Source organism: Haliotis asinina, chromosome 6 (genome assembly GCF_037392515.1).
Source record: "Haliotis asinina isolate JCU_RB_2024 chromosome 6, JCU_Hal_asi_v2, whole genome shotgun sequence".
Classification (NCBI taxonomy): Eukaryota; Metazoa; Mollusca; class Gastropoda; order Lepetellida; family Haliotidae; genus Haliotis; species Haliotis asinina.
Window position 1 is genome coordinate 8616642 of NC_090285.1, and position 27743 is coordinate 8644384.

At 40.3% G+C, this 27743-nt stretch overlaps 1 protein-coding gene across 1 annotated transcript in view; it reads left to right on the plus strand.

The window, feature by feature from the left end:
- Window positions 1-23007, plus strand: part of LOC137287279 (organic cation transporter protein-like) — a 35282-nt gene extending 12275 nt beyond the window's left edge. Inside the window, exons 6-11 of the mRNA XM_067819514.1 lie at window positions 18733-18898; window positions 19698-19913; window positions 20178-20404; window positions 20786-20967; window positions 21227-21378; window positions 22115-23007. Coding sequence (XP_067675615.1) covers window positions 18733-18898; window positions 19698-19913; window positions 20178-20404; window positions 20786-20967; window positions 21227-21378; window positions 22115-22205 — 1034 coding nt within the window. The 3' untranslated portion in view covers window positions 22206-23007. The remainder of the gene's footprint in view (window positions 1-18732; window positions 18899-19697; window positions 19914-20177; window positions 20405-20785; window positions 20968-21226; window positions 21379-22114) is intronic.
- Window positions 23008-27743: the final 4736 nt, after the last annotated feature.

Below are 27743 nucleotides of genomic sequence, written 5' to 3' on the forward strand. Positions count from 1 at the left end.
ACATGGAAGTGTCCAAACACACCCATCAAAGGGCACATAGCTTGTCGCCCACTAAAAAAGTGCGGGGTAGATCCCCAATCAACCCCCCTAAAAGATAGTCCGTTCCAAAACTATAGTACAGTGGAATTGTAAAGGGTTAAGGACCAACTTCAGTGAGTGAGTTAATATTTAACGTCACATCGGCACTATTTCAGCCATATCGTGACGAGAACATTCAGCAATAAAACGACTATTGTGTCCATTATAAAACCTGTCAACGAAGGACAGTAAAACAACTAGGATATCACAATTAGCATTAAAACTAGTGTGGAAAGGTAAAACTGATATCATTATATGGACAATACAGTATAAAAACAGGCTATAGATCGCCAACAACAGAAGGTAGATCACCACACTAGGGACCATGGGGACTTACAGTACCTTTGTTACCTGCATGGTCCCTAGTTGGATTTACACCATCCCTCTGCCGCTGGCGATTGTAAGAAATTGTAGCCAAAATTAAATAACACAAATACTACACTTAAAAGTCCTGGAAAGTATAAATTTTCTTTGAAAATTTTGGGACTTACGTACCCTCTCAGGAGGACAATTAGTTTACAATACTTCAACCCCCGTTGAGGGTACAGCCACTAATGATCAATGTTCCTAATCTATACTACCAACCATTAAAATACAACTATCTACAGGACATATCAATTTGAATTCAACAAGGAAATCGATTTCCCTTAAAAATCCAGTAATTAAATGAGTATTGACTGTGTTAAAAAGATCCGAAAGTGTTTTTACATTGAAATATTTGTCCCTTATGATTGAGAATTCAACACAGTCAAGCAGGATATGCTTGACCGTGGTTCTCTCATCACAAGGGATGCAAAATGGAGGATCTTCACCTTTCAACAGGTATGCATGGGTATACCTTGTATGACCAATATGACATCGTCGTAGTATGACCTCTTCAAATCTGGACTGACAACCCAAGTGGGTATAACCAATGTAAGGTTTTATTTCATGCAATTTATTGATACCCACCTGGGTGTCCCACTTCTTCTGCATCAGATCACGGATATAAGATCTAATTGCAGTTTTATAATCACTGTATGGAATAAGAAGTGGAGTCACAGATTTGTTGAGTGCTGCCTTAGCAGCAATGTCAGCCAGTGTATTCCCTGAAATTCCCACATGGCTAGGTAACCAACAAAGGACGATGTCGCATTGGCCAGTTGCAAGATCATTATACAATTCAATAATGTCAATTAAAAGTGGATGTTTACATGATAAATTTTTAATCGCCTGAAGACAAGAAAGAGTGTCTGAATAGATTATATATTGTTTACGTTTAGGGTGTCTTTGAATATATCTAAGAGCTGTTAATATGGCGTTAGCTTCTGCTGTAAAAATAGAACTATTATCTGGTAATCTAGAAGATATTGTTCTGGATCCAATGACAGTGGCACAAGCTACTGCGCCACCGTCCTTGGACCCATCTGTAAATAAGGATTTATAATTGCTATATTTATGTTTCAATTGATGATATTCTTGTTTACATTGTAATTCATTAGTTTCTGATTTTTTAAATGTAGTTAATGTTAGGTCAACTTGTGGCCTAACCAATTGCCAAGGAGGAGAAGAAAGAGGACGGGAGGGAGCTATGTTTTTAAGCTCAATGCCGGATGAAGAAAGAAAGGGTTTAATTCTGTGCCCTAGAGGCGGAACAAGAGAAGACTTCTTGTCGTACAAATCCTCATAAAGGGGATTGAACACACAGTTATACGCAGGGTTAGATTCATTAGAGTGTAATTTAGTAATGTATTGTAAGGACAATTTAATACAACGTTGTGTAAGAGATGGTTCATCGGCCTCAACGTAGAGACTGTCAATAGGTGAAGTTCTAAAGGACCCAAGACAAAGTCTTAGACCTTGATGATGGACAGAATCTAATAGCTTCAGGCTGCTTTTGCAGGCTCCACCATATACGATGGAGCCATAATCAAGTTTTGAGCGAACGAGTGATCTGTATAAGTGAAGGAGGGTAGTCTGATCCCCTCCCCACTTTGAATTAGAAACAACCTTCAATAAATCAAGTGCCTTTAGGCATTTGGCTTTTAGGGATTTAGTATGGGGCAAAAAGGTCAAATGTGAATCGAAAATTAAACCTAAAAACTTAGCTTCCTTGACAACTTTGATGGGGCTGCCACTTAGAAATAGTTCTGGGTCTTTATGGGGTTTGTATTTACGGCAAAAGTGTATACAACTGGTTTTTGATTTAGAAAATTTAAATCCGTTTTCGAGGCACCATTTGTTTATTTTGTTTAAGCATAACTGCAGTTGTCGTTCAATAGTACGCATATTTTTACCTCGACAAGAAATATTAAAATCATCCACAAATAACGATCCATCGACTGAATCATTTAAAACCTTGGATAAACTATTGATCTTGGTACTAAACAATATAACAGACAAAATACTGCCTTGTGGAACACCCTGATCCTGACTGTAATGATCAGAGAGGGTAGAACCCACGCGGACCTGAAATTGCCTGTCATTTAAAAAGTTGGATATAAATTGAGGCAAGCGGCCTCGTAATCCAAAGTCATGTAAATCTTTTAAGATTCCATATTTCCATGTCGTGTCGTAAGTTTTCTCTAAATCAAAAAAGATCGACACTGCGTGTTGTTTATTAATAATGGCATTTTTAACAAAAGACTCCAAGCGTACTAAATGATCGACAGTACTTCTGTGTTTACGGAAACCACATTGTATATCTGTTATGAGGTTATTGGTTTCCAAGTACCAAACAAGTCGATTATTTATCATACGTTCCATGGTCTTACAAACGCAGCTAGTTAGCGATATTGGTCTATAATTGGAGGGATCAGTATGATCACGACCGGGCTTAGGTATGGGAACAATAATAGCATCACGCCATGACGAAGGAAATGTTCCAGATGTCCAAATGTCATCAAAAATATGTAAGAGCGTCTCTAAACAAGACTCAGGTAAGTGCTTGAGGAGCTGATAATGTATACCATCACTGCCTGAAGCAGTATCGTGAGCCTGGTCAAGAGCAGTATGAAGCTCATGCATCGAAAATGTTTCATTATAATCTTCCCCATTATCTCAATTGAAATGAATAGTTTTTTCTTTTCTTGCAGTTTTTGATTTTTTTGGAATTCGGGCACATAATTAGATGAGGAAGAATGTTTGGCTAACGTTTCACCTAATTTATTTGCAATATCTGATTTATTGCTCAATAATTGATTCCCATCTTTAAGATGGTGAAGGCTAGATTTAGAGCCCTTACCTTTGATTTTCTGGATCATATTCCATACCTTTGATATTGGTGTGCGCGAATTAATCTTTGATACGTAGTTCCGCCAAGATTGGCGTTTATTTTGCTTGAATGTACGGCGTGCTTTGGCATTTAAAATTTAAAATTTGTCCAAATTATGGACCATGGGATGGCGACGGAAAAACATTTCAGCTTTCTTCCGTGCCTTCCTAGCCTGTTTGCATTCATTGTTAAACCATGGTTTACGCACATGTGGAATTGCAGAGGACTTTGGGATACACTCTTCAGCTATGTTATTTAGTTCATCTGAAAAACATTGTATGGCATCAGGTATATCATGAAAAAGTTCAGGTGTGAGTTTGTCAGCACATAGACTTTTATATAAAGTCCAGTTAGCCTTTTTAAAATTCAACCTTGATGATGGAGGAGCATCTGACGGAGCAATAGCTTTGAGAATGGTTGGAAAATGATCACTGCCACACAGGTCATTGTGGACTGACCATTCAAACTGATTCAGAAGATCCGGGTCTGTCATGGACAGATCAAGGGATGAGTAAGTACCTGTACCGGGATGTAAATACGTGTTGGATGTATCATTAAAGAGGCATATGTCATTGTTGGCAAGAAAATCTTCCAGTACTTTCCCCTTATTATTAGTGTGTGCACTTCCCCAAAGAGGGTTGTGTCCATTCAAATCTCCCATGATGATACAGGGCTTGGGAAGTTGATCATACAACGCCTGAAGATCAGCATGCTGAAGAGATGAAGAAGGAGGAACATAGAGTGAACACAATGTAAGAACAATGTGCAAAGTTACTCGGACAACAACAGCTTGGAGGGGGGTATTCAGAGAAACCGGGCTATGAATAATACCTTGTTTCACCAGAATCGAAGAACCTCCTGTTGCTTTAACACCCGGGGGTGAGAAGAAATTGTATGAACTGTACTGCCTTAAGTCAAGTTTCTCATTATTTGGTAAATATGTCTCCTGTAAACATAGAGCTGAAGGTTTAAAATCCTGTATAAGTAACTGTAAATCATTAAAAGTATTCCGCAGTCCTCTGCAATTCCATTGAATGATATGTGAGTCATTCATGGGGGCTTAATTTGAGATCGGGATTGAGGTCTGCTATCCTTCACAATGTGCGAGGGACTAATCTCCATGTCAAGAGGTTCAAATGAATTATGAACTTCAGCAGTATTTGGAAGTGAAGAAGGTACCTCCAAGTGCTGGAGGGACCTGGCTTTTCTTCCCATTTGTTTCTTTTCTTTTCTGGATAACTGGGCTGCGCCCTGAACTGCCTTGTTGGATGTATTGTCTGGCATAACATCAGTTTGAGATGCTGATGTTCACGTTTTAGCCTCAAGCTGGGGATTTGGAGCTACTGTGTCTAGTGTAACTTGCTGTTCGAACCAGGAAAGTGTTGTTTGGCAAGCTACAGATACTGTCACCGGAGCTGGTCTCGATTGTTGAGTTGATACAACTGCTGAAAAAGTTTTAGTTGACGAAGAAGATGCAGATGATTGTGACATCAATAACTTGTTAGCCTCATGATATGAAATGTTGTTTTTGCACTTAAGTTGAAGAATTTTTTATTCATGTTCGAAAACTGGACATGATTTGGAAGAGGCCAGATGTGTTCCGTTACAGTTTGCGCACTTAAAAGTTTCTGTAGCGCATGTGGAACTGTCATGAGCATCACTGCAGCGAGAGCGCACAGTGTTGCGATTGCAGTTCTTTGCTCCGTGGCCACACTTTTGACACCTGTAACATCTGAGAGGGTTTGGAACGTAAACTTCAACACCGATATTGAAATAACCCGCTTTAACACTTGTTGGCAATTTTGGAAGGGAAAACGTGAAGAGATAGGTGTTGGTCAGTATAACATTGTCATTTTGCTTTTTAGTGAAACGTTTCACATCAGTGACTCCTTGACTCTTCATTTCAGCAACAATATCCTTCTCACTCATCTCAGATAGACATGGAGCACGATCGCGTACAATTCCTTTACAGGAATTTAATGTTTTGTGTTCTGAAACGGAAACCTCAACGTTGGCAAACTGTTTAATAGACAGAAGGTTCGAAGATTGCTGTTTACGTAAACATTCCACTAGCAAAGAGCCGGAGCGCAGGCGAGTAACATTTTTCACTTCGCCACAATATCCATTGACAGCTTTTGAAATTGCAAAAGGGTTCAGTTTAATTGGATTGTGATCTAAAGCCTCAATAACGATAAATCGAGCCCAGGAATCTACATTAATGCATGATCATCATCAGACGAACTTGCATCCAAATGCCGTCTTTTTGAACCGGAGTGCATTTGAGACATAATGAAAAAGGTGTGGTTCAACAACCCTGCTCCCCACCCACCACGGAGTGTCAACCAGGACGGTGTCTAATTGCATTGGGTCTCCAGAATACAAACACCAGGGATACAGGGATGTTATACTCCAGTGAGTATGACACAAATAGCAGTATTTGTATACCAAAGTACATGCCAGGGAGGTTCAGCCCAGTGACAAGAAATTGGAAACATACCGAATTTGGAGGTCAACCTCATCAGATTGGCCCATGAGCCACAGCCTTCTGGCATAGGACTCTAGGCAGTTAAACATATTAATAATTTGAACAATGGAAAGTAAAGAGGCAAACACCCAAATACGACGGAAATGTGTACAAAATATTCACTATGCACAGGGCATTGCGTGACCAGCCGATTGATAGAACCGGGCCAGTTCTACCACCCGTCTAGGTGCAGTCAGGACCAAAGTGGTGTGTTGAGCAATAGGAACACGGTTACTGGCCTCCATTGCCCTCAACCACCAGGATCCCTTCCTCCGCCGACACAGGGCCACAACCCACGGCAAACGGGTTGGTGGACCAAATATCCCCCCGGGTCCACAACGGGGGTGAACGGCTCTCAGCGTTACCCAGCACCCACCACGAGGAGGTGGCCGTTCACGGGTGCCAGGACCAATTTCAATGAGTTACAGCTACTAATCCAGGATTTTGCAACATCAGCCTTCTGTCTGCTTGAAACCTATTTGAATTTTTGAACCTTTTCATTTACGTCAGTTCATTTCTCATAATTATTTTTCACCTCCGGGTGTTAGGGCCACTGGAGGGTCTTCAATACTTGTAAAGCAGGATGTTATCCATAGTCCTGTAACACTCACAACAAATCTCCAAGCTGTTGCAGTGAGACTTACTCTTCATGTTACCTTTACACTATGTTCTTTGTATATTCCGCCTTCTTTAACACCCCAGCAGTCTGATCTTCAAGCTCTCTATAACCAACTTCTTAAACCCTGTATCACAATGGGTGATCTTAATGTTCATAACCCAATTTGGGGTGGCACAAACACTAACACTAAAAGTCTTTGAATGTCATTTAGAAGTGTAAATACATAAGAATGAAGATTTTATGGATATCAACTTCTTTATGAGAGAACACAACGTTTCGGAGTTAATGCTTACTCCTTCATCAGGTGATTGAGAAAGGGATACAGAGGTGTATTTATATGTACAGGTAAAACAATAACAAAGTAACAAGTGGAATGAGTTAACGAAAGCTAGTATAAACAAGCACTGATAGGAAGCCGATAGTTAAGATAACAATGATGGAAGCCAACGGTAATGCATTACAGTTGATTGGATATGTTTACATAACATGATTGGGGATAAGGATGGAAGCCAATGGTGATACATTACGCATGATAGGATGATGTACATAACACACGATAGGGGGTGAGCATGTTTACATGAGGGTTGGTGATGTACAAACACAAGTGTGTACTCGGGTAGATAGGCTATACATGAATTACATAGATAGAATGTACACAGGTAGATGAGATTAATTTATCAATAAGTCCCAGGCACTTGGTAGGTACACTCCTTGGTCGCGGTTGATGGCTGGTTTCTGTCTCCGGATCTCGATGGCCTCTTGCAGTTTCCTTTGGCGCCAGTTGTTGTTGTTGGTAGATAGTATCCTAGTGTCCTCCCATCGAATTGAGTGTTCAGGGTTCTTGAGAATGTGTTCAGAGATGGCCGATTTCTGGTCGAGTTTCCTGACTGAGGTCTGATGTTCCTTCATTCTGGTGTTGATTGGTCTCAGCGTTTCTCCAATGTATAGGTCGCCACAGTTGCAAGGGATCTGGTAGATGCATCCTCTCGGGTTAGGGTGTTCACAGCTGGGTCCTTTACCGTTGGCTTTTAGGTAGGTCTTGATGGTCTTGCCACTGGAGAAGGTGACATCGATGCTGGCTTTGGTCTTGATGAGGCGTGATATTTGATGACTGATGGGGCCAAGGTAGGGTATGGTTACTCTGATGGGTGATGGAGAAGGTTTGGGGCGGGGTTCTCGGTCCTTAAGGGTCTTGTTGATGGTGGCTGTGACGAGCTGGGGAGGGTACCCGTTGAGTGTGGTGAATGTCTTTCTGAGGTGGTCCAGTTCATTGTTTAGGGCATCGGGGTGGCAGAGGGCTTTGGCACGGCTGGTAAGGGTGGCGATGATAGCTTGCTTGATCTGAGGGTGGTGGCAGGAGTTGTAGTGGATGTACTGGTCGGTGTGCGTCGGCTTGCGGTATACTGAGGTTCTAAGTCCATCGTCTGTGGTGTGGAGGGATACATCAAGGAAGGGCAGGTGTTGGTTGGTCTCAGTCTCCATGGTGAACTTGATTCTTGGATGTTGGTCGTTGAGGTGGTTGAGGAGCTCATTGGGGTCGTTGTCATAGGCGATGGTGGTGAAGGTGTCGTCGACTTTGCGGTACCAACAGAGGGGCTGGAACGGACATTCACCACACTCAACGGGTACCCTCCCCAGCTCGTCACAGCCACCATCAACAAGACCCTTAAGGACCGAGAACCCCGCCCCAAACCTTCTCCATCACCCATCAGAGTAACCATACCCTACCTTGGCCCCATCAGTCATCAAATATCACGCCTCATCAAGACCAAAGCCAGCATCGATGTCACCTTCTCCAGTGGCAAGACCATCAAGACCTACCTAAAAGCCAACGGTAAAGGACCCAGCTGTGAACACCCTAACCCGAGAGGATGCATCTACCAGATCCCTTGCAACTGTGGCGACCTATACATTGGAGAAACGCTGAGACCAATCAACACCAGAATGAAGGAACATCAGACCTCAGTCAGGAAACTCGACCAGAAATCGGCCATCTCTGAACACATTCTCAAGAACCCTGAACACTCAATTCGATGGGAGGACACTAGGATACTATCTACCAACAACAACAACTGGCGCCAAAGGAAACTGCAAGAGGCCATCGAGATCCGGAGACAGAAACCAGCCATCAACCGCGACCAAGGAGTGTACCTACCAAGTGCCTGGGACTTATTGATAAATTAATCTCATCTACCTGTGTACATTCTATCTATGTAATTCATGTATAGCCTATCTACCCGAGTACATACTTGTGTTTGTACATCACCAATCCTCATGTAAACATGCTCACCCCCTATCGTGTGTTATGTACATCATCCTATCATGCGTAATGTATCACCATTGGCTTCCATCCTTATCCCCAATCATGTTATGTAAACATATCCAATCAACTGTAATGCATTACCGTTGGCTTCCATCATTGTTATCTTAACTATCGGCTTCCTATCAGTGCTTGTTTATACTAGCTTTCGTTAACTCACTCCACTTGTTACTTTGTTATTGTTTTACCTGTACATATAAATACACCTCTGTATCCCTTTCTCAATCACCTGATGAAGGAGTAAGCATTAACTCCGAAACGTTGTGTTCTCTCATAAAGAAGTTGATATCCATAAAATCTTCATTCTTACTAACACTAAAGGTAAATTACTGGAAGATTTTATAGCCAATAATGATTTGTGTATATACAATGATGATTCAAGCACTTATCTGCACCCTGCAACCGGCACCTACTCTTCTCTGGATCTGTCTCTTGCAGACTCTAATCTACTTGATGAATTTGATTGGTCAGTCCACAATGACCTCTGTGGAAGTGACCACTTTCCAACTATCTTATCAGGAAATGCTCCATCTGACTCTCCAGCATATACAAGATGGAATTTTGCCAAGGCAGACTGGTCATTATTTCAAACTCTATGTGCATCTAAATTAAGACCCGAATGTTTCAATGATATAACTGATCCTATTCAATTCTTTTCTGACGGTTTAAATAAAATTGCTGATGAGTGTATACCAAAGTCCTCTACAAATCCACATGTACGGAAACCATGGTTTAATACAGATTGTAGGCAAGCTAGGAAAGCGAGGAAAAAGGCAGAAAATTATATTCGCCATCACCCAACTGTCCATAATTGAAATAAATTTAAGATACTCAATGCGAAGGCACGTCGTACTTTCAAACAAAATAAACGGCAATCTTGGAGGAGCTATGTCTCCAAAATTAACTCATGTACGCCAATGTCTAAGGTCTGGAACATGGTTCAAAGAATTAAAGGCAAAAGTTCAAAAGCTACTGTTCACCGTCTTAAAGATGGTGATAGTTTAATAACTGATATACCTAAAATTGCAAATAAACTTGGCGAAACACTTGCCAAAAATTCTTCGTCGACAAATTATGTTCCTGAATTACAAAGATATCAGAAACAACAGGAAAAGACAAAACTAAATTTCGATTCAAATAACGGTGAAGACTACAATGAAGTGTTTTCATTACATGAGCTACATACTGCTCTTGAGCAAGCTCATGACACTGCAACTGGCGATGATAGTATACATTAACAGCTACTGAAACACTTACCTGAACCATGTCTAATGGCACTTTTAGATATATTTGACCACATATGGACGTCTGGGGAATTTCCCCCTTCATGGCGAAATGCCATTGTAGTCCCAATACCTAAACCTGGCAGGGACCATACAGATCCGTCGAATTACAGGCCGATATCTCTAACTAGCTGTGTCTGCAAAACCATGGAACGTATGGTGAACAACAGATTAACTTGGTATCTTGAAACCAATAACCTGATCACTAATATTCAGTGTGGTTTCAGGAAGAATCGTAGTACCATTGACCATTTGGTACGTTTGGAATCCTTCGTTAAAAATGCTATAGTAAATAAACAACATGCTGTATCAATTTTCTTTGATCTCGAGAAAGCTTATGATACGACCTGGAAGCATGGCATTTTGAAGGATTTACATGATTTTGGTTTGAGAGGCCGTTTGCCTCTTTTTATATCGGAGTTTTAAAAGACAGGCAATTTCAAGTACGAGTGGGTTCAATCCTGTCTGATCATTACAATCAGGATCAGGGTGTCCCTCAAGGCAGTATTTGGTCTGTCATTTTATTTAGTATTAAAATCAACAGTTTATCCAAGGTTTTAAATGATTCACTTGATAGATCACTTTTTGTGGATGATTTTAATATCTCCTGTCGTTGTAAAAATATGCATACTATTGAACGGCAACTGCAGTTATGTTTAAATAAAATAAATAAATGGTGTCTTGAAAACGGCTTTAAATTTTCGAAGTCCAAAACTAATTGTATACACTTTTGTAGAAAATATAGGCCGCATAAGGACCCTGAAATTGCAAAAGGGTTCAGTTTAATTGGATTGTGATCTAAAGCCTCAATAACGATAAATCGAGCCCAGGAATCTACATTAATGCATGATCATCATCAGACGAACTTGCATCCAAATGCCGTCTTTTTGAACCGGAGTGCATTTGAGACATAATGAAAAAGGTGTGGTTCAACAACCCTGCTCCCCACCCACCACGGAGTGTCAACCAGGACGGTGTCTAATTGCATTGGGTCTCCAGAATACAAACACCAGGGATACAGGGATGTTATACTCCAGTGAGTATGACACAAATAGCAGTATTTGTATACCAAAGTACATGCCAGGGAGGTTCAGCCCAGTGACAAGAAATTGGAAACATACCGAATTTGGAGGTCAACCTCATCAGATTGGCCCATGAGCCACAGCCTTCTGGCATAGGACTCTAGGCAGTTAAACATATTAATAATTTGAACAATGGAAAGTAAAGAGGCAAACACCCAAATACGACGGAAATGTGTACAAAATATTCACTATGCACAGGGCATTGCGTGACCAGCCGATTGATAGAACCGGGCCAGTTCTACCACCCGTCTAGGTGCAGTCAGGACCAAAGTGGTGTGTTGAGCAATAGGAACACGGTTACTGGCCTCCATTGCCCTCAACCACCAGGATCCCTTCCTCCGCCGACACAGGGCCACAACCCACGGCAAACGGGTTGGTGGACCAAATATCCCCCCGGGTCCACAACGGGGGTGAACGGCTCTCAGCGTTACCCAGCACCCACCACGAGGAGGTGGCCGTTCACGGGTGCCAGGACCAATTTCAATGAGTTACAGCTACTAATCCAGGATTTTGCAACATCAGCCTTCTGTCTGCTTGAAACCTATTTGAATTTTTGAACCTTTTCATTTACGTCAGTTCATTTCTCATAATTATTTTTCACCTCCGGGTGTTAGGGCCACTGGAGGGTCTTCAATACTTGTAAAGCAGGATGTTATCCATAGTCCTGTAACACTCACAACAAATCTCCAAGCTGTTGCAGTGAGACTTACTCTTCATGTTACCTTTACACTATGTTCTTTGTATATTCCGCCTTCTTTAACACCCCAGCAGTCTGATCTTCAAGCTCTCTATAACCAACTTCTTAAACCCTGTATCACAATGGGTGATCTTAATGTTCATAACCCAATTTGGGGTGGCACAAACACTAACACTAAAAGTCTTTGAATGTCATTTAGAAGTGTAAATACATAAGAATGAAGATTTTATGGATATCAACTTCTTTATGAGAGAACACAACGTTTCGGAGTTAATGCTTACTCCTTCATCAGGTGATTGAGAAAGGGATACAGAGGTGTATTTATATGTACAGGTAAAACAATAACAAAGTAACAAGTGGAATGAGTTAACGAAAGCTAGTATAAACAAGCACTGATAGGAAGCCGATAGTTAAGATAACAATGATGGAAGCCAACGGTAATGCATTACAGTTGATTGGATATGTTTACATAACATGATTGGGGATAAGGATGGAAGCCAATGGTGATACATTACGCATGATAGGATGATGTACATAACACACGATAGGGGGTGAGCATGTTTACATGAGGGTTGGTGATGTACAAACACAAGTGTGTACTCGGGTAGATAGGCTATACATGAATTACATAGATAGAATGTACACAGGTAGATGAGATTAATTTATCAATAAGTCCCAGGCACTTGGTAGGTACACTCCTTGGTCGCGGTTGATGGCTGGTTTCTGTCTCCGGATCTCGATGGCCTCTTGCAGTTTCCTTTGGCGCCAGTTGTTGTTGTTGGTAGATAGTATCCTAGTGTCCTCCCATCGAATTGAGTGTTCAGGGTTCTTGAGAATGTGTTCAGAGATGGCCGATTTCTGGTCGAGTTTCCTGACTGAGGTCTGATGTTCCTTCATTCTGGTGTTGATTGGTCTCAGCGTTTCTCCAATGTATAGGTCGCCACAGTTGCAAGGGATCTGGTAGATGCATCCTCTCGGGTTAGGGTGTTCACAGCTGGGTCCTTTACCGTTGGCTTTTAGGTAGGTCTTGATGGTCTTGCCACTGGAGAAGGTGACATCGATGCTGGCTTTGGTCTTGATGAGGCGTGATATTTGATGACTGATGGGGCCAAGGTAGGGTATGGTTACTCTGATGGGTGATGGAGAAGGTTTGGGGCGGGGTTCTCGGTCCTTAAGGGTCTTGTTGATGGTGGCTGTGACGAGCTGGGGAGGGTACCCGTTGAGTGTGGTGAATGTCTTTCTGAGGTGGTCCAGTTCATTGTTTAGGGCATCGGGGTGGCAGAGGGCTTTGGCACGGCTGGTAAGGGTGGCGATGATAGCTTGCTTGATCTGAGGGTGGTGGCAGGAGTTGTAGTGGATGTACTGGTCGGTGTGCGTCGGCTTGCGGTATACTGAGGTTCTAAGTCCATCGTCTGTGGTGTGGAGGGATACATCAAGGAAGGGCAGGTGTTGGTTGGTCTCAGTCTCCATGGTGAACTTGATTCTTGGATGTTGGTCGTTGAGGTGGTTGAGGAGCTCATTGGGGTCGTTGTCATAGGCGATGGTGGTGAAGGTGTCGTCGACTTTGCGGTACCAACAGAGGGGCTGGAACGGACATTCACCACACTCAACGGGTACCCTCCCCAGCTCGTCACAGCCACCATCAACAAGACCCTTAAGGACCGAGAACCCCGCCCCAAACCTTCTCCATCACCCATCAGAGTAACCATACCCTACCTTGGCCCCATCAGTCATCAAATATCACGCCTCATCAAGACCAAAGCCAGCATCGATGTCACCTTCTCCAGTGGCAAGACCATCAAGACCTACCTAAAAGCCAACGGTAAAGGACCCAGCTGTGAACACCCTAACCCGAGAGGATGCATCTACCAGATCCCTTGCAACTGTGGCGACCTATACATTGGAGAAACGCTGAGACCAATCAACACCAGAATGAAGGAACATCAGACCTCAGTCAGGAAACTCGACCAGAAATCGGCCATCTCTGAACACATTCTCAAGAACCCTGAACACTCAATTCGATGGGAGGACACTAGGATACTATCTACCAACAACAACAACTGGCGCCAAAGGAAACTGCAAGAGGCCATCGAGATCCGGAGACAGAAACCAGCCATCAACCGCGACCAAGGAGTGTACCTACCAAGTGCCTGGGACTTATTGATAAATTAATCTCATCTACCTGTGTACATTCTATCTATGTAATTCATGTATAGCCTATCTACCCGAGTACATACTTGTGTTTGTACATCACCAATCCTCATGTAAACATGCTCACCCCCTATCGTGTGTTATGTACATCATCCTATCATGCGTAATGTATCACCATTGGCTTCCATCCTTATCCCCAATCATGTTATGTAAACATATCCAATCAACTGTAATGCATTACCGTTGGCTTCCATCATTGTTATCTTAACTATCGGCTTCCTATCAGTGCTTGTTTATACTAGCTTTCGTTAACTCACTCCACTTGTTACTTTGTTATTGTTTTACCTGTACATATAAATACACCTCTGTATCCCTTTCTCAATCACCTGATGAAGGAGTAAGCATTAACTCCGAAACGTTGTGTTCTCTCATAAAGAAGTTGATATCCATAAAATCTTCATTCTTACTAACACTAAAGGTAAATTACTGGAAGATTTTATAGCCAATAATGATTTGTGTATATACAATGATGATTCAAGCACTTATCTGCACCCTGCAACCGGCACCTACTCTTCTCTGGATCTGTCTCTTGCAGACTCTAATCTACTTGATGAATTTGATTGGTCAGTCCACAATGACCTCTGTGGAAGTGACCACTTTCCAACTATCTTATCAGGAAATGCTCCATCTGACTCTCCAGCATATACAAGATGGAATTTTGCCAAGGCAGACTGGTCATTATTTCAAACTCTATGTGCATCTAAATTAAGACCCGAATGTTTCAATGATATAACTGATCCTATTCAATTCTTTTCTGACGGTTTAAATAAAATTGCTGATGAGTGTATACCAAAGTCCTCTACAAATCCACATGTACGGAAACCATGGTTTAATACAGATTGTAGGCAAGCTAGGAAAGCGAGGAAAAAGGCAGAAAATTATATTCGCCATCACCCAACTGTCCATAATTGAAATAAATTTAAGATACTCAATGCGAAGGCACGTCGTACTTTCAAACAAAATAAACGGCAATCTTGGAGGAGCTATGTCTCCAAAATTAACTCATGTACGCCAATGTCTAAGGTCTGGAACATGGTTCAAAGAATTAAAGGCAAAAGTTCAAAAGCTACTGTTCACCGTCTTAAAGATGGTGATAGTTTAATAACTGATATACCTAAAATTGCAAATAAACTTGGCGAAACACTTGCCAAAAATTCTTCGTCGACAAATTATGTTCCTGAATTACAAAGATATCAGAAACAACAGGAAAAGACAAAACTAAATTTCGATTCAAATAACGGTGAAGACTACAATGAAGTGTTTTCATTACATGAGCTACATACTGCTCTTGAGCAAGCTCATGACACTGCAACTGGCGATGATAGTATACATTAACAGCTACTGAAACACTTACCTGAACCATGTCTAATGGCACTTTTAGATATATTTGACCACATATGGACGTCTGGGGAATTTCCCCCTTCATGGCGAAATGCCATTGTAGTCCCAATACCTAAACCTGGCAGGGACCATACAGATCCGTCGAATTACAGGCCGATATCTCTAACTAGCTGTGTCTGCAAAACCATGGAACGTATGGTGAACAACAGATTAACTTGGTATCTTGAAACCAATAACCTGATCACTAATATTCAGTGTGGTTTCAGGAAGAATCGTAGTACCATTGACCATTTGGTACGTTTGGAATCCTTCGTTAAAAATGCTATAGTAAATAAACAACATGCTGTATCAATTTTCTTTGATCTCGAGAAAGCTTATGATACGACCTGGAAGCATGGCATTTTGAAGGATTTACATGATTTTGGTTTGAGAGGCCGTTTGCCTCTTTTTATATCGGAGTTTTAAAAGACAGGCAATTTCAAGTACGAGTGGGTTCAATCCTGTCTGATCATTACAATCAGGATCAGGGTGTCCCTCAAGGCAGTATTTGGTCTGTCATTTTATTTAGTATTAAAATCAACAGTTTATCCAAGGTTTTAAATGATTCACTTGATAGATCACTTTTTGTGGATGATTTTAATATCTCCTGTCGTTGTAAAAATATGCATACTATTGAACGGCAACTGCAGTTATGTTTAAATAAAATAAATAAATGGTGTCTTGAAAACGGCTTTAAATTTTCGAAGTCCAAAACTAATTGTATACACTTTTGTAGAAAATATAGGCCGCATAAGGACCCTGAATTATCTTTAAATGGCACTCCCATCAAAGTTGTAAAGGAGGCCAAGTTCTTGGGCTTGATTTTCGATTCCCATTTAACCTTCTTACCGCACATCAAATACCTTAAAGCTAAATGCATGGAGGCTCTAAATCTGTTGCAAGTTGTTTCCAAATGAAAGTGGGGAGGGGACCAAACTACCCTCTTACATCTATATCGATCACTCGTGCGTTCTAAACTCGATTATGGCTCTATCGTATATGGAGGAGCCTGCAAAAGCAACCTTAAACTTCTTGATTCTGTTCATCATCAGGGCTTAAGACTTTGTCTTGGGTCCTTCAGAACTTCCCCTATTGGCAGTCTTTACATGGAGGCCGAAGAACCATCTCTTACACAGCGTCGTATAAAATTATCCTTACAATACATTACTAAATTATACTCTAACGAATGTAACCCTGCACTTAAATGTGTGTTCAATCCACTTTATGAGGATTTATACAATAAGAAATCTGCTCTTGTTCCACCTCTAGGGCACAGAATTAAACCATTTCTTTCTTCGGCCGGCATTGAGCTTAAAAACAGCTCCCTCCCGTGTTCTTCCTTCTCCTCCTTGGCCACAAGTTGACCTAACATTATCTACATTTAAAAATCAGAAACAAATGAATTACAGTATAAACAAGAATATCATCAATTGAAACATAAATATACCAACCATAAATCCTTATTTACAGATGGGTCCAAGGACGGTGGTGCAGTGGCTTGTGCCACTGTCATTGGATCCAGAACAATATCTTATATAAATACATACATACAAAGACACCCTAACCATAAACGGTACATAATCTATTCCGACTCTCTTTCTTGCTTTCAGGCTATTAAAACTATTTCTTGTAAACATCCACTTTTAATTGAAATTATTGAATTGTACAATAATCTTGCTACTGGCCAGTGTGACATCGTCCTTTGTTGGTTACCTAGTCACGTTGGCATTTCTGGTAACACAATAGCCGATTTTGCTGCTAAGGCAGCACTCAACAAATATGTGACACAACTTCTTATTCCATGCTCAGATTATAAAGCTACAATAAGATCATATATCCGTGATCTGATGCAGAAGAAGTGGGACACCCAGGTAGGTATAAATAAATTACATGAAATAAAACCTTATATCGGTTATACTTACTTGGGTTGTCAGTCCAGATTTGAGGAGGTCATTATGCGACGATGTCGCATTGGCCGTACAAGGTATACTCACGATTATCTATTAAAAGGTGAAGATCCTCCGTTTTGTATCCCTTGTGATGAAGAATCACTGTGTTGGATATTCCATCACAAGGGATAAATATATAATTCGAGAAATTTGAAGGATCTTTTTAATAATGTTAGCTCTCATTTAATTATTGCATTTGAAAAGACTTAGACTTGCTAAATGAATTGTAAATAGATAAATATTTTATGCTTGGAAGTTTGAATTAGTAACTTAGAGTGTTAGTGACTGTATCCTCGAGGGGGGTTTAAAGCACTGTAAAATCATTGTCCTCCTGAGAGGGTACGTATGTCCCAAGACATTTGAAGTCAAATTTGCTCACCAGCAGCTGAGGGGATGGTATAAATCCAGCTAGGGACCATGAAGGTAGCAGAAGTACTGTAAGTCCCCATGGCCCTAGTATGGTGGTCTACCTTCAGTTGTTGGTGATCTATATAGCCTGGTTTTATATTGTATTGTTTGAATAGGGATATTAGTTTTAACTCTTCACGCTAGTTTTATTTCTTATTGTGATATTCTAGTTGTTTTACTGTCCTCCGTTGACAGGTTTTTATCATATACATAAATTCCTTTTCAAGAATGCTCTCGTCACGATATGGCTGCAATACTGCCGATGTGACGTTAAATATTAACTCACACACTCAGTCATATTACAGAAATACAGTAATGACACTATGTCCTTTGTAAAGAATTTCCATTAGCTTCTTTTATACTTGTATCTAAATCCTTAAGGCTTTTTCTGCATACCTGCATCAAAATCATTTAGAGTATAGTCTGTAAAAGTCCCACAATGTCGCACAAGTAGTGTGATCAACAAAGTGTATCCACGTAAGGCAAAATGCCATTAACCCATAAACAATACTAATACACTGAATACGTGTGACATATGGCAGTCGATAATTTGCATGGTTCGGCCAATAACCGCTTATTTCCTGTTGGATTAATTGTTAATCTAACCGCATCAATGGCACCAGATGTATCTTCATAACGTAGACCTATACAATGTTGCATTAAGTAGAGGAGTAGAAAATGAGAGTCTTTGATTATTGCCTCATTGAACTGTAATTGTATGCCATGTTACGTCACGAATGTTTATTTGCGTATCGTCAAAGGATACACTCATCCATATTTCAGCAACCTATAAATGATATTTTATCAAGATGTACATACTAGACCTCTGGCACTGTGAGGTGTTTATATGTGTGCAAACAAGTACGGCACATAACGAAATTGACAAGGCATTTTAAAGATCTGCTCGATCTATATTCTTTCCCCCCAGGTATGCAATGTGTCGGTCCCTCTAAACGAGTCTTAGTTGGAGTCGCCATGAATTTGTTCTGGAGTGCAGGAAACATCATTGTTGCTCTGATGGTCTTCCTGATGCGAGACTGGAAAACCAGGCAACTTGCAATTAGCATTCCAGGTGTTCTGCTTGCCTATCTGTAGTAAGTAGTTGCGCTTATATCTACTATTATAGTGAGTGAGTGAATTGAAATATTTAAATCTGCAAGGTTTCAGCCACATCGTGACGACAATTTAAATATAAATATTTCATACATCACGATAACGAAATCTGTCAGCGATGGACATTAGAGTTACTAGAGTCTCACGGGTATAAGTTCAAACTAGTTGATAGCATTTGAAAGAAAAGATGAGTAAAGAACACATTGTAAATATGTGCCACCTGCCTGGACTCTAGCTTGATTTACACCATTCCATCCGTCACTGATTTTCCTACCTTCACTTGATGGCATTAACGAGCCCATTTTCCCTTTGTGTTGTCTAAAATAGTTTTTTTCTACTTTTAAAGATATATGCTTGCTAATTTTAAATCAATCTTTGATAATCTAGTAGTTTTATTGTCCTCTGTTGACAGGAGTTTGTAAATGATCTAAATCTATTCGTACTTTAGAACAAGTTTACTCACATGGTTGAAATATTACAGATGTGGCTGTAATTCCGAACTCACTCAGCCACTGACGATTATACTCGATCATTGAACCGTTACATAAAAGATACTCTCCCAGTGGGACATTAATTTTAAGGTGCTTTAACCGCCATCGAGGGCATCGTCATGATCGAAGGCATATTCCTAATTTCCTTACAAAAATGAAAAGATTGAACATTGTTATTTATCATGTTTCAACCAAACAAAACCAATGACTAGAACAGGGCATCATTAGTTATTTGCACACTTAGTACGTGTGTATGTTGTTCCGAAGTAGTGTTTCTATCATTTTCCAGTTTCCTGCCCGATTCTCCAAGGTGGCAGTATAGTAGAGGGAAAACTTCAGAGGCGAACAAAACTGTGATGAAACTTGCCAAAGGAAGCAAGGTTAGGCTCACTCAAGATATACTTCGTGACGTGACATGTACACTGGATAGTCATCGGGAACAGTTCTGGGAATTACTGAAGTCTCCTGTCATGTTGAAGAGGATAGTTATTATCTTATACACCTGGTAATTAATTGTATTTAATAACGAAATATTACTGGGGACTATTTCAAACCCAGTTTAGACCAAAGGTGTTTCATCAGTACCATTGGCCACAACGCAAGCATTAGTGTAAATATTCAACAGCCGTTTGTCTCATATATGAACTCAACAGAATTCTATGTTCCTGTGTGCTTGACGGATAACGTACTCTACATATCATTATTTCTGCCGATATGACAAACGCTTGTACGCATATGCATTCTTTATGTTTTGGTTTTCTGTTGATAGGCTTGCAATCGGTATGGGGTTCTTTGGTCTCAGCATGAACGTCACAAACCTCTCTGGCAACGTCTATCTCAACTTCTTATTGTTTGTTCTGGTCGAGGCATGTGCCTATGCCATATGTCTTCTCCTGATGGATCGCATTGGGAGCAAGAAGATGTTGTGCACTTCATTGTTGATGGCAGGCATAGCATGTGCTCTGTCATTCGTCCCGTTCTTTGTCACAAAAACCCGTGAGTTAACATGATGAGTGAACGAGTTTAGTTTTTCGCCGGTGTTAGTAATATCGCAGCATTATCACGGCGGAGGACACCAGAAATGGGCTTCACACATTTTGCCACTGTATGGATTCGAACCCAGGTCTCTGGCGTGACGAGTGAGTGAGTTTAGCTTTATGGCGCTATAAGCAATATTCCAGCAATATCACGGTAGGTGGACACCGAAAATGGGCTTCACACATGGGCTGTACCCACGTGAGGAATCAAACCGGAACGCATTAACCACAAGATTGTCCTACCGTGTCTATCCTGATGAATACGCGTTCGTTCCCAAAAACGGTGCAAAAAATCACCATGAATCTGTATAATATTCCAAAGGACTGTTTCTTCCCGTAGCTAACAAGTGGATCATCAACATCCTGGCGTGTCTGGGCAATACGTGTGTATCAGCAGCATTTGCCTCCGTTTATGTCTTCACCGCAGAGCTGCTGCCCACAACTTCTCGAAACTTTGGCATGGGCATCGCTTCATTGTTTTGTAGAATTGGCAGTATTGGGTCACCTTATATTAATGATCTGGTTAGTAATCCAATGTATTGTGTATAAATACAATATATACAACAATCAGTTAGAGTCCCACATACATCGGATCTATTTTTAAAAGAAATTCTTGCCATCATTGCGCGATTCCGTTGATTACATAAGTTCAATATTGTTTTCCTTTGTCATCGTTTGTTGTAGTTACTGATATGTTGAATGTCATTTATATGTGCCCAGTCTCATAAAAGTATATTGGTATAGTAAGACATCATTATATTCAATGTCTCGATTCTTTCAGACAATGCACATAACAAGCAGATTCAGCCAGATTCTACCAATGTTGATATTTGGGGGCGTTTGCTTCATTGCTGGGCTTCTCGTACTTGTGTTGCCGGAAACACTGAAAGTAAAGCTTCCAGAAACAATCAAGGATGCCGAGACACTAGGGACGTGAGTGGATGTTTGTATTTTTCTAGTAAGTCAGTATGGTCATTATGTATTAATTCACACTAACGTATCTAGTGAGAGTATACTCTCGGTTTGTTTTTTTCTAGTAAGTCATTATGGGCAGTATGTACTAATTCACGCTAACGTACCTATTGGGAGTATACTCTCGGTTTGGAAAGAAGTGCCAATATTGTCCTTAGCTGTAATCATTGGCTTGCATTCTGACAGTTCTAGGAATACATATGTGATTGAAGAATACATGAAACATGAAACTAGGATTAGAAACATGAAATTGTCTGTGCTATTTTGATGACTACCATCCCATTCATCGATCGTTGGACATTTCATTGAGATATTCATGTCTGTAGCCTGATCTGGTTGTTAGCGTGTGTGTTGTTTATGGAAATAGGGGTAAAATCTTCATCTCAAATTGACTTTCCTTTCCGAAGTATAATAATCATTTGATTGTAAGAAAATACTGCTCGCGTGCAGAATGAGAATGTTACAACATTGTATATGGTCACATAATGATTATTTTCAAAACTCAAAGAATGTGGGTCAGGTAAATCTTCTGTCTAGAGTAGCACAAGTATGCCATCTTTGTGACAATCTGGTTATGGACTATCGTTATTTCATAGCAATTCTGGCACACATGCTTATGTTCTCGTCAGCAATATGCAATCGATTGCTCATGTGTAATTGAATATAAAGCCATGACGTTTGAATTTTTTTCCAACAGAAATGTCACTGGTGACACCAGACCTTCTCCAGCATATGAACTACTTCGCCTTGACAGAAGACGTGACAACAGACACAATGAAAAAGCTTGACTTCCAATACCATTTCAGTTATTTCATAGAATACTCATTCACACAGGACATTCATACATTAGGTTAGTTTCTTGTTGACTATATATCACAGCGTTGATATAAACTAGCTACTGGATTTTTATTGGTTGAAAAACACGTTAAACATCAAGAGTCCTAAACTTAAATTGGATTTTCACTTTGTGCATGGTTCATACGTGTCGCTATTTTAAATGGTAAAGCTTTGTTCCACAAATGGCGTGGCTGACTGCTGAACTGTCCCTGACAAATCTGGCCTAATTTCAGTAGATTCTGTTTCCACGGTTGACGTTGACGTGAACGTTAGTCTTTTTCATACCTCAGACGTTCAATTGGTTTGAGAGCATGTGGCCTGTGCTGTGGAAAGACAATTGTTCATCTAAAATGGCGCCTATCAAGTTGCCAAGGCATGTTATTCGCCCATTCGAAATAGCTCCGGAGACTCTGTCGACTTCATGTAAATAGACATGTTAATGGTCATTCAAGGGAGAATACGAAGGGATCCACACATCACCCTAGAAGACGGAACAGAACACAGTTATCGCATGGGTTAACCCGTATCTTCACGAGTAGGATGAAGTAATAGATAGCAGGTACATGCATAGTCGTGGGGAGCCAATATACAGACAGGATTAAATTGTAAACAGACTGGATGGATGCCAGCTGACTGGTTAACTGAGGCCTTAGCATGATGTAATGGCCGAAGTTACGTAACCTCTTTAATCTGTTTTCGTTGCCATAATTCAGTTAAGGTGGATGGAATAAATGAGAAGGTGTCAGACACAAAGACGCATGCTTCGTTGTTTACTCACAAGCAATCGCTATCCAATACAGTGTGCAGAATCTCTTGAAGCGTGTACACGTCCGTGCATAAAATAAGCATCACCATGTATACTGTTAAAAAAGAAGGGAATCTTCATTTTTTTCAAGTTTCGATTAAACATATTTCGGAGATTTATCGGAGTCAGTCAAGGTTGATGAACATTGATATGATATTGTTAATGTTTTGAGAGTGCATCACCATTTGCACTTCCTTACAGCCATATGTATTTGGAATGTAGTCGCTTTTGAAAGATGTTTGATGTATGGCATGTAATTTGCATGTACATGATTTTCATTTTAAAACAAACGACTAGAAACAAACACTAACAAATGTGTGATGTAAGATGAGAGTCAAAATTAATGTTCCTAGTGATTTCTCGACCTTCTTCGTCAAAATCAAGGATGGGACCCATGTACGTGTATGGGACTACTGTGTTGTGCGCGTGCATATCGTGCGTTGCGTATACGGGTGGTAATAGAGGTAAATGGTGGTGCGTTCATATGATGTTTACACGTTAACACAAGTTCATTATCTCTACTTTTTGAAGAGTATATTTGACCAAACAAGTTTGTCTGAAATGAAATTCCAAACTCTTTCCGAAAAGTAACTTTTACAGTTTGATAGAGCAAGCATTTAACGTTTCCAAATAGAAAACATCATTGAAATTACCATGTACTTAAATTATAGTGTTTATATCTTTACGGAAATGAGGTCACGAACTACAATCACTCGAACATAGGTAGGCAGAAAGTTGATGATAACAATGGGAAAAGGTGCAGCGTAAAAAGCAAGCAATGGTCGGATTATGTACTAAACATGCCCGCTGAGGCACGCGAACGATACGGGACGAATCACCGTATCCACAGGGCGCTTGTACTTTCCCTTTGCCTGGCCCTTATTGTTTGCGAAAGGACTGGTTTGATGATCCGACAACGAGGCCAGGGATAACTTTCACGGATATTTATTTTTATCTGATAGACACCCCACGCTCTGTGAGGGCCTTCAAGTCAATGAAAGCATATGAATACATGTATGTGGAACGTGGACACGTTTTTTGTCGACACAGTACCACAACGTCGATGACAAAATACCTCTGTGTTTGATGAAAACAAAGATGGTTCCTTCTCAGCGCCAAGGTAAAAAATCACACCAGTCATGGGTCGACATCAACAGGGCAAATGGTAAAGTGTACTGTGACAATTCCAACTGTATGGTAGGGTATGTAATGACTACTTTACTAAGGAATATATCATCTTATTACCCACGTGGTACTTCGTAAAGGTGTTTCATAGTGAGTGAGTGAGTTTAGTTTTACGCCACACTCAGCTATATGGCGCAATATTCCAGCTATATGGCGGCGGTCTGTAAATAATCGAGTCTGGACCAGACAATCCAATGATCAACAACATGAGCATCGATCTGCGCAATTGGGAACCGACGACATGTGTCAACCAAGTAAGCGAGCCTGACCACCCGATCCCGTATGTCGCCTCTTACGACAAGCATAGTCGCCTTTTATGGCAAGCATGGGTTGCTGAAGGCCTATTCTACCCCGGGACCTTCACGGGTCAGGTGTTTCATAACAAAGTGTTATGATACATATGTGTCATAACACCTTCGAGTGATTTGATTGGCTAATACGTGAACTTTGACATTACTGGTACTACTTTCATCACTCATTCCATTCATGGTTTTCATTCAAGTTTTCACACCTGAGTGAGTGAGTGAGTTATAATTTAACGTCACATCGGCAATATTTCAGCCATATCGTGACGAGAAATATAAAACCCGTCATCAAAGTACGGTAAAATAAGTAGAGTATCACAATTCGAGTCTAAAACTAGCATATGAAGTTAAAACTACAGCACAATTTTGACAATACATAATATGAAAGTAGGCTATAGATCACCAATAACTGAAGGTAGATCACCATACTAGGAACCAAGGGGACTTACATTACTTTAGCTACCTACATGGTCCCTAGCTGGATTTACACCATCCCCTCAGCTGCTGGCGATTGTTGGAAAATGTAGCCGAAATTTATTATGACAAAAATACTACGTTTAAGATACTGGTAAGTTTAAATTTCACGTTGAAAGTTTGGGGACTTACACACTCTTTCAGGGGTACAATAATTTTACGCTGCTTTAACCCCCATTGAGGGTACGGCCACTAACAATCGCAGTTGACAATTCACACTACCATGTTTAAAATATTAACTTTCAATTTACAATTGAGTGAGTGAGTGAGTGAGTGAGTTAATATTTAACGTCACATTGGCAATATTTCAGCCATATCGTGACGAGAATAATTTGGTACTGAAATGAAATATGTTTACATTATAAAAAAAACTGTCGTCAAAGGACAGTAAAACCACTAGAATATCACATTTACAATTAAAAGTAGCGTGGAGAGTTAAACAAATACCACTATTTGGACAATACAACATAAAATACGGGCTGTGGATCGCCAACAACTGAAGGTAGATCACCATACTAGGGACCATGGGGACTTACAGTACCTTTGCTACCTGCATGGACCCCAGATGGATTTACACCATCCCCTCAGCCGTTGGCGATTATACTGAAAGTTAGCCATTATTAAAAACAACAAATATACTACGATTAAGAGTTTGGTCGTACTAAATTTACATAGAATGTTTTGGACTTACGTACCCTCTCAGGAGGACAATAATTTTACAATACTTCAACCCCCCTCGAGGGCACAGCCACTAACAATCTTATTAATCTAGACTACCAATAATAAAATATTTATCTATTTACAATTCTGATAACAAATCTAATTCTTTTAAAAATGCAATAATTAAATGAGAGCTGGTATGAGTAAAAAGATCCTTCATAGTTCGTGAATTAAAATACTGATCCCTTGTGATGGAATACTCTATACAGTCAAGCAGGATATGCTTGACTGTGATTCTTTCCTCACAAGGGATGCAGAACGGAGGATCCTCACCTTTCAAAAGGTATTCATGAGTATATCGTGTATGGCCAATACGACATCGCCGCAAAATGACCTCTTCAAATCTGGACTGACAACCCAAGTGGGTATACCCAATATATGGTTTCATTGCATGTAATTTATTTACACTCACTTGAGTGTCCCACTTCCTCTGCATCATGCATGTTAATATGGCGTTAGCTTCTGCTGTAAAAATAGAACTATTATCTGGTAATCTAGAAGATATTGTTCTGGATCCAATGACAGTGGCACAAGCTACTGCGCCACCGTCCTTAGACCCATCTGTAAATAAGGCTTTGTAATTGCTATATGCATGTTATAATTGATTAGATTCTTGTTTATACTGTAATTCATTAGTTTCTGATTTTTGTAAATGTGGTTAAGGTCCACTTGGGGCCTGACCAACTGCCAAGGACGAGAAGAAAGAAGACGAGAGGGAGCATGTTTTCCAGCTCAATGCCAGCCGAAGAAAGAAATGGTTTAATTCTGTGCCCGACTTCTTGTCGTACATATCCTCATAAAGAGGATTGAACACACAGTTATTTGTAGGGTTAGATTCATTAGAGTATAATTTAGTGATATATTGTAAAGACAATTTTATACGGCGTTGTGTAAGAGAGGGTTCATGAGCCTCAACATAAAGACTGTCAACAGGTGAGGTTCTGAAGGACCCAAGACAAAGTCTTCGATCTTGGTGGTGGATAGAATCAAGAAGTTTCAGGCTGCTTTTACATGCTCCACTATATACGATGGAGCCATAATCAACTTTAGATCGCACTAATGATCTGAATAAGTAAAAAGGAGGGTAGCTTGATCCCCTCCCCATTTTGAATTTGAAACAACTTTTAACAAATCTAGTGCCTTCAGGCATTTAGTTTGAAGGGATTTAATATGTGTTAAGAATGTTAAATGAGAGTCCAAAATTAAACCCAAGAACTTGGCATCCTTTACAACTTTGATGGGAGAGCCATTTAAAGATAGTTCAGGGTCCTTATGCGGCTTATATTTTCTACAAAAATGTGTACAATTTGTTTTGGACTTAGTTTTCAAGACACCATTTATTTATTTTGTTTAATCATAGCTGCAGTTGTCGTTCAATTGTATACATATTTTTACCACGACAGGAAATATTAAAATCATCCACAAATAATGATCCATCAATGGAATCATTTAAAACGTTTGATAAACTACTTATCTTGATGCTAAAAAGTGTGACAGACCAATATACTGCCTTGAGGGACACCCTGATCCTGATTGTAATGATCAGACAGGATTGAACCCACTCGAACTTGAAATTGTCTGTCTTTTAAAAACTCTGATATAAAAAGAGGCAAACGGCCTCTCAAACCAAAATCATGTAAATCTATAAAAATGCCATGCTTCCAGGTTGTGTCATAAGCTTTCTCAAGAGCAAAGAAAATTGATACAGCATGTTGTTTATTTACTATTGCATTTTAATGAAGGATTCCAAACGTACCAAATGATCAATGGTACTACGATTTTTCCTGCAACCACACTGAATATTGGTTATTAGGTTATTGGTTTCAAGATACCAAGTTAATCTATTATTCACCATACGTTCCATGGTTTTGCAGACACAGCTAGTTAGAGATATCGGTCTTTAGTTTGACGAATCTGTATGATCTCGGCCAGGCTTTGGTGTTGGGATTACAATGGCATTACGCCATGATGGAGGAAATTCTCCAGACGTCCATATGTGG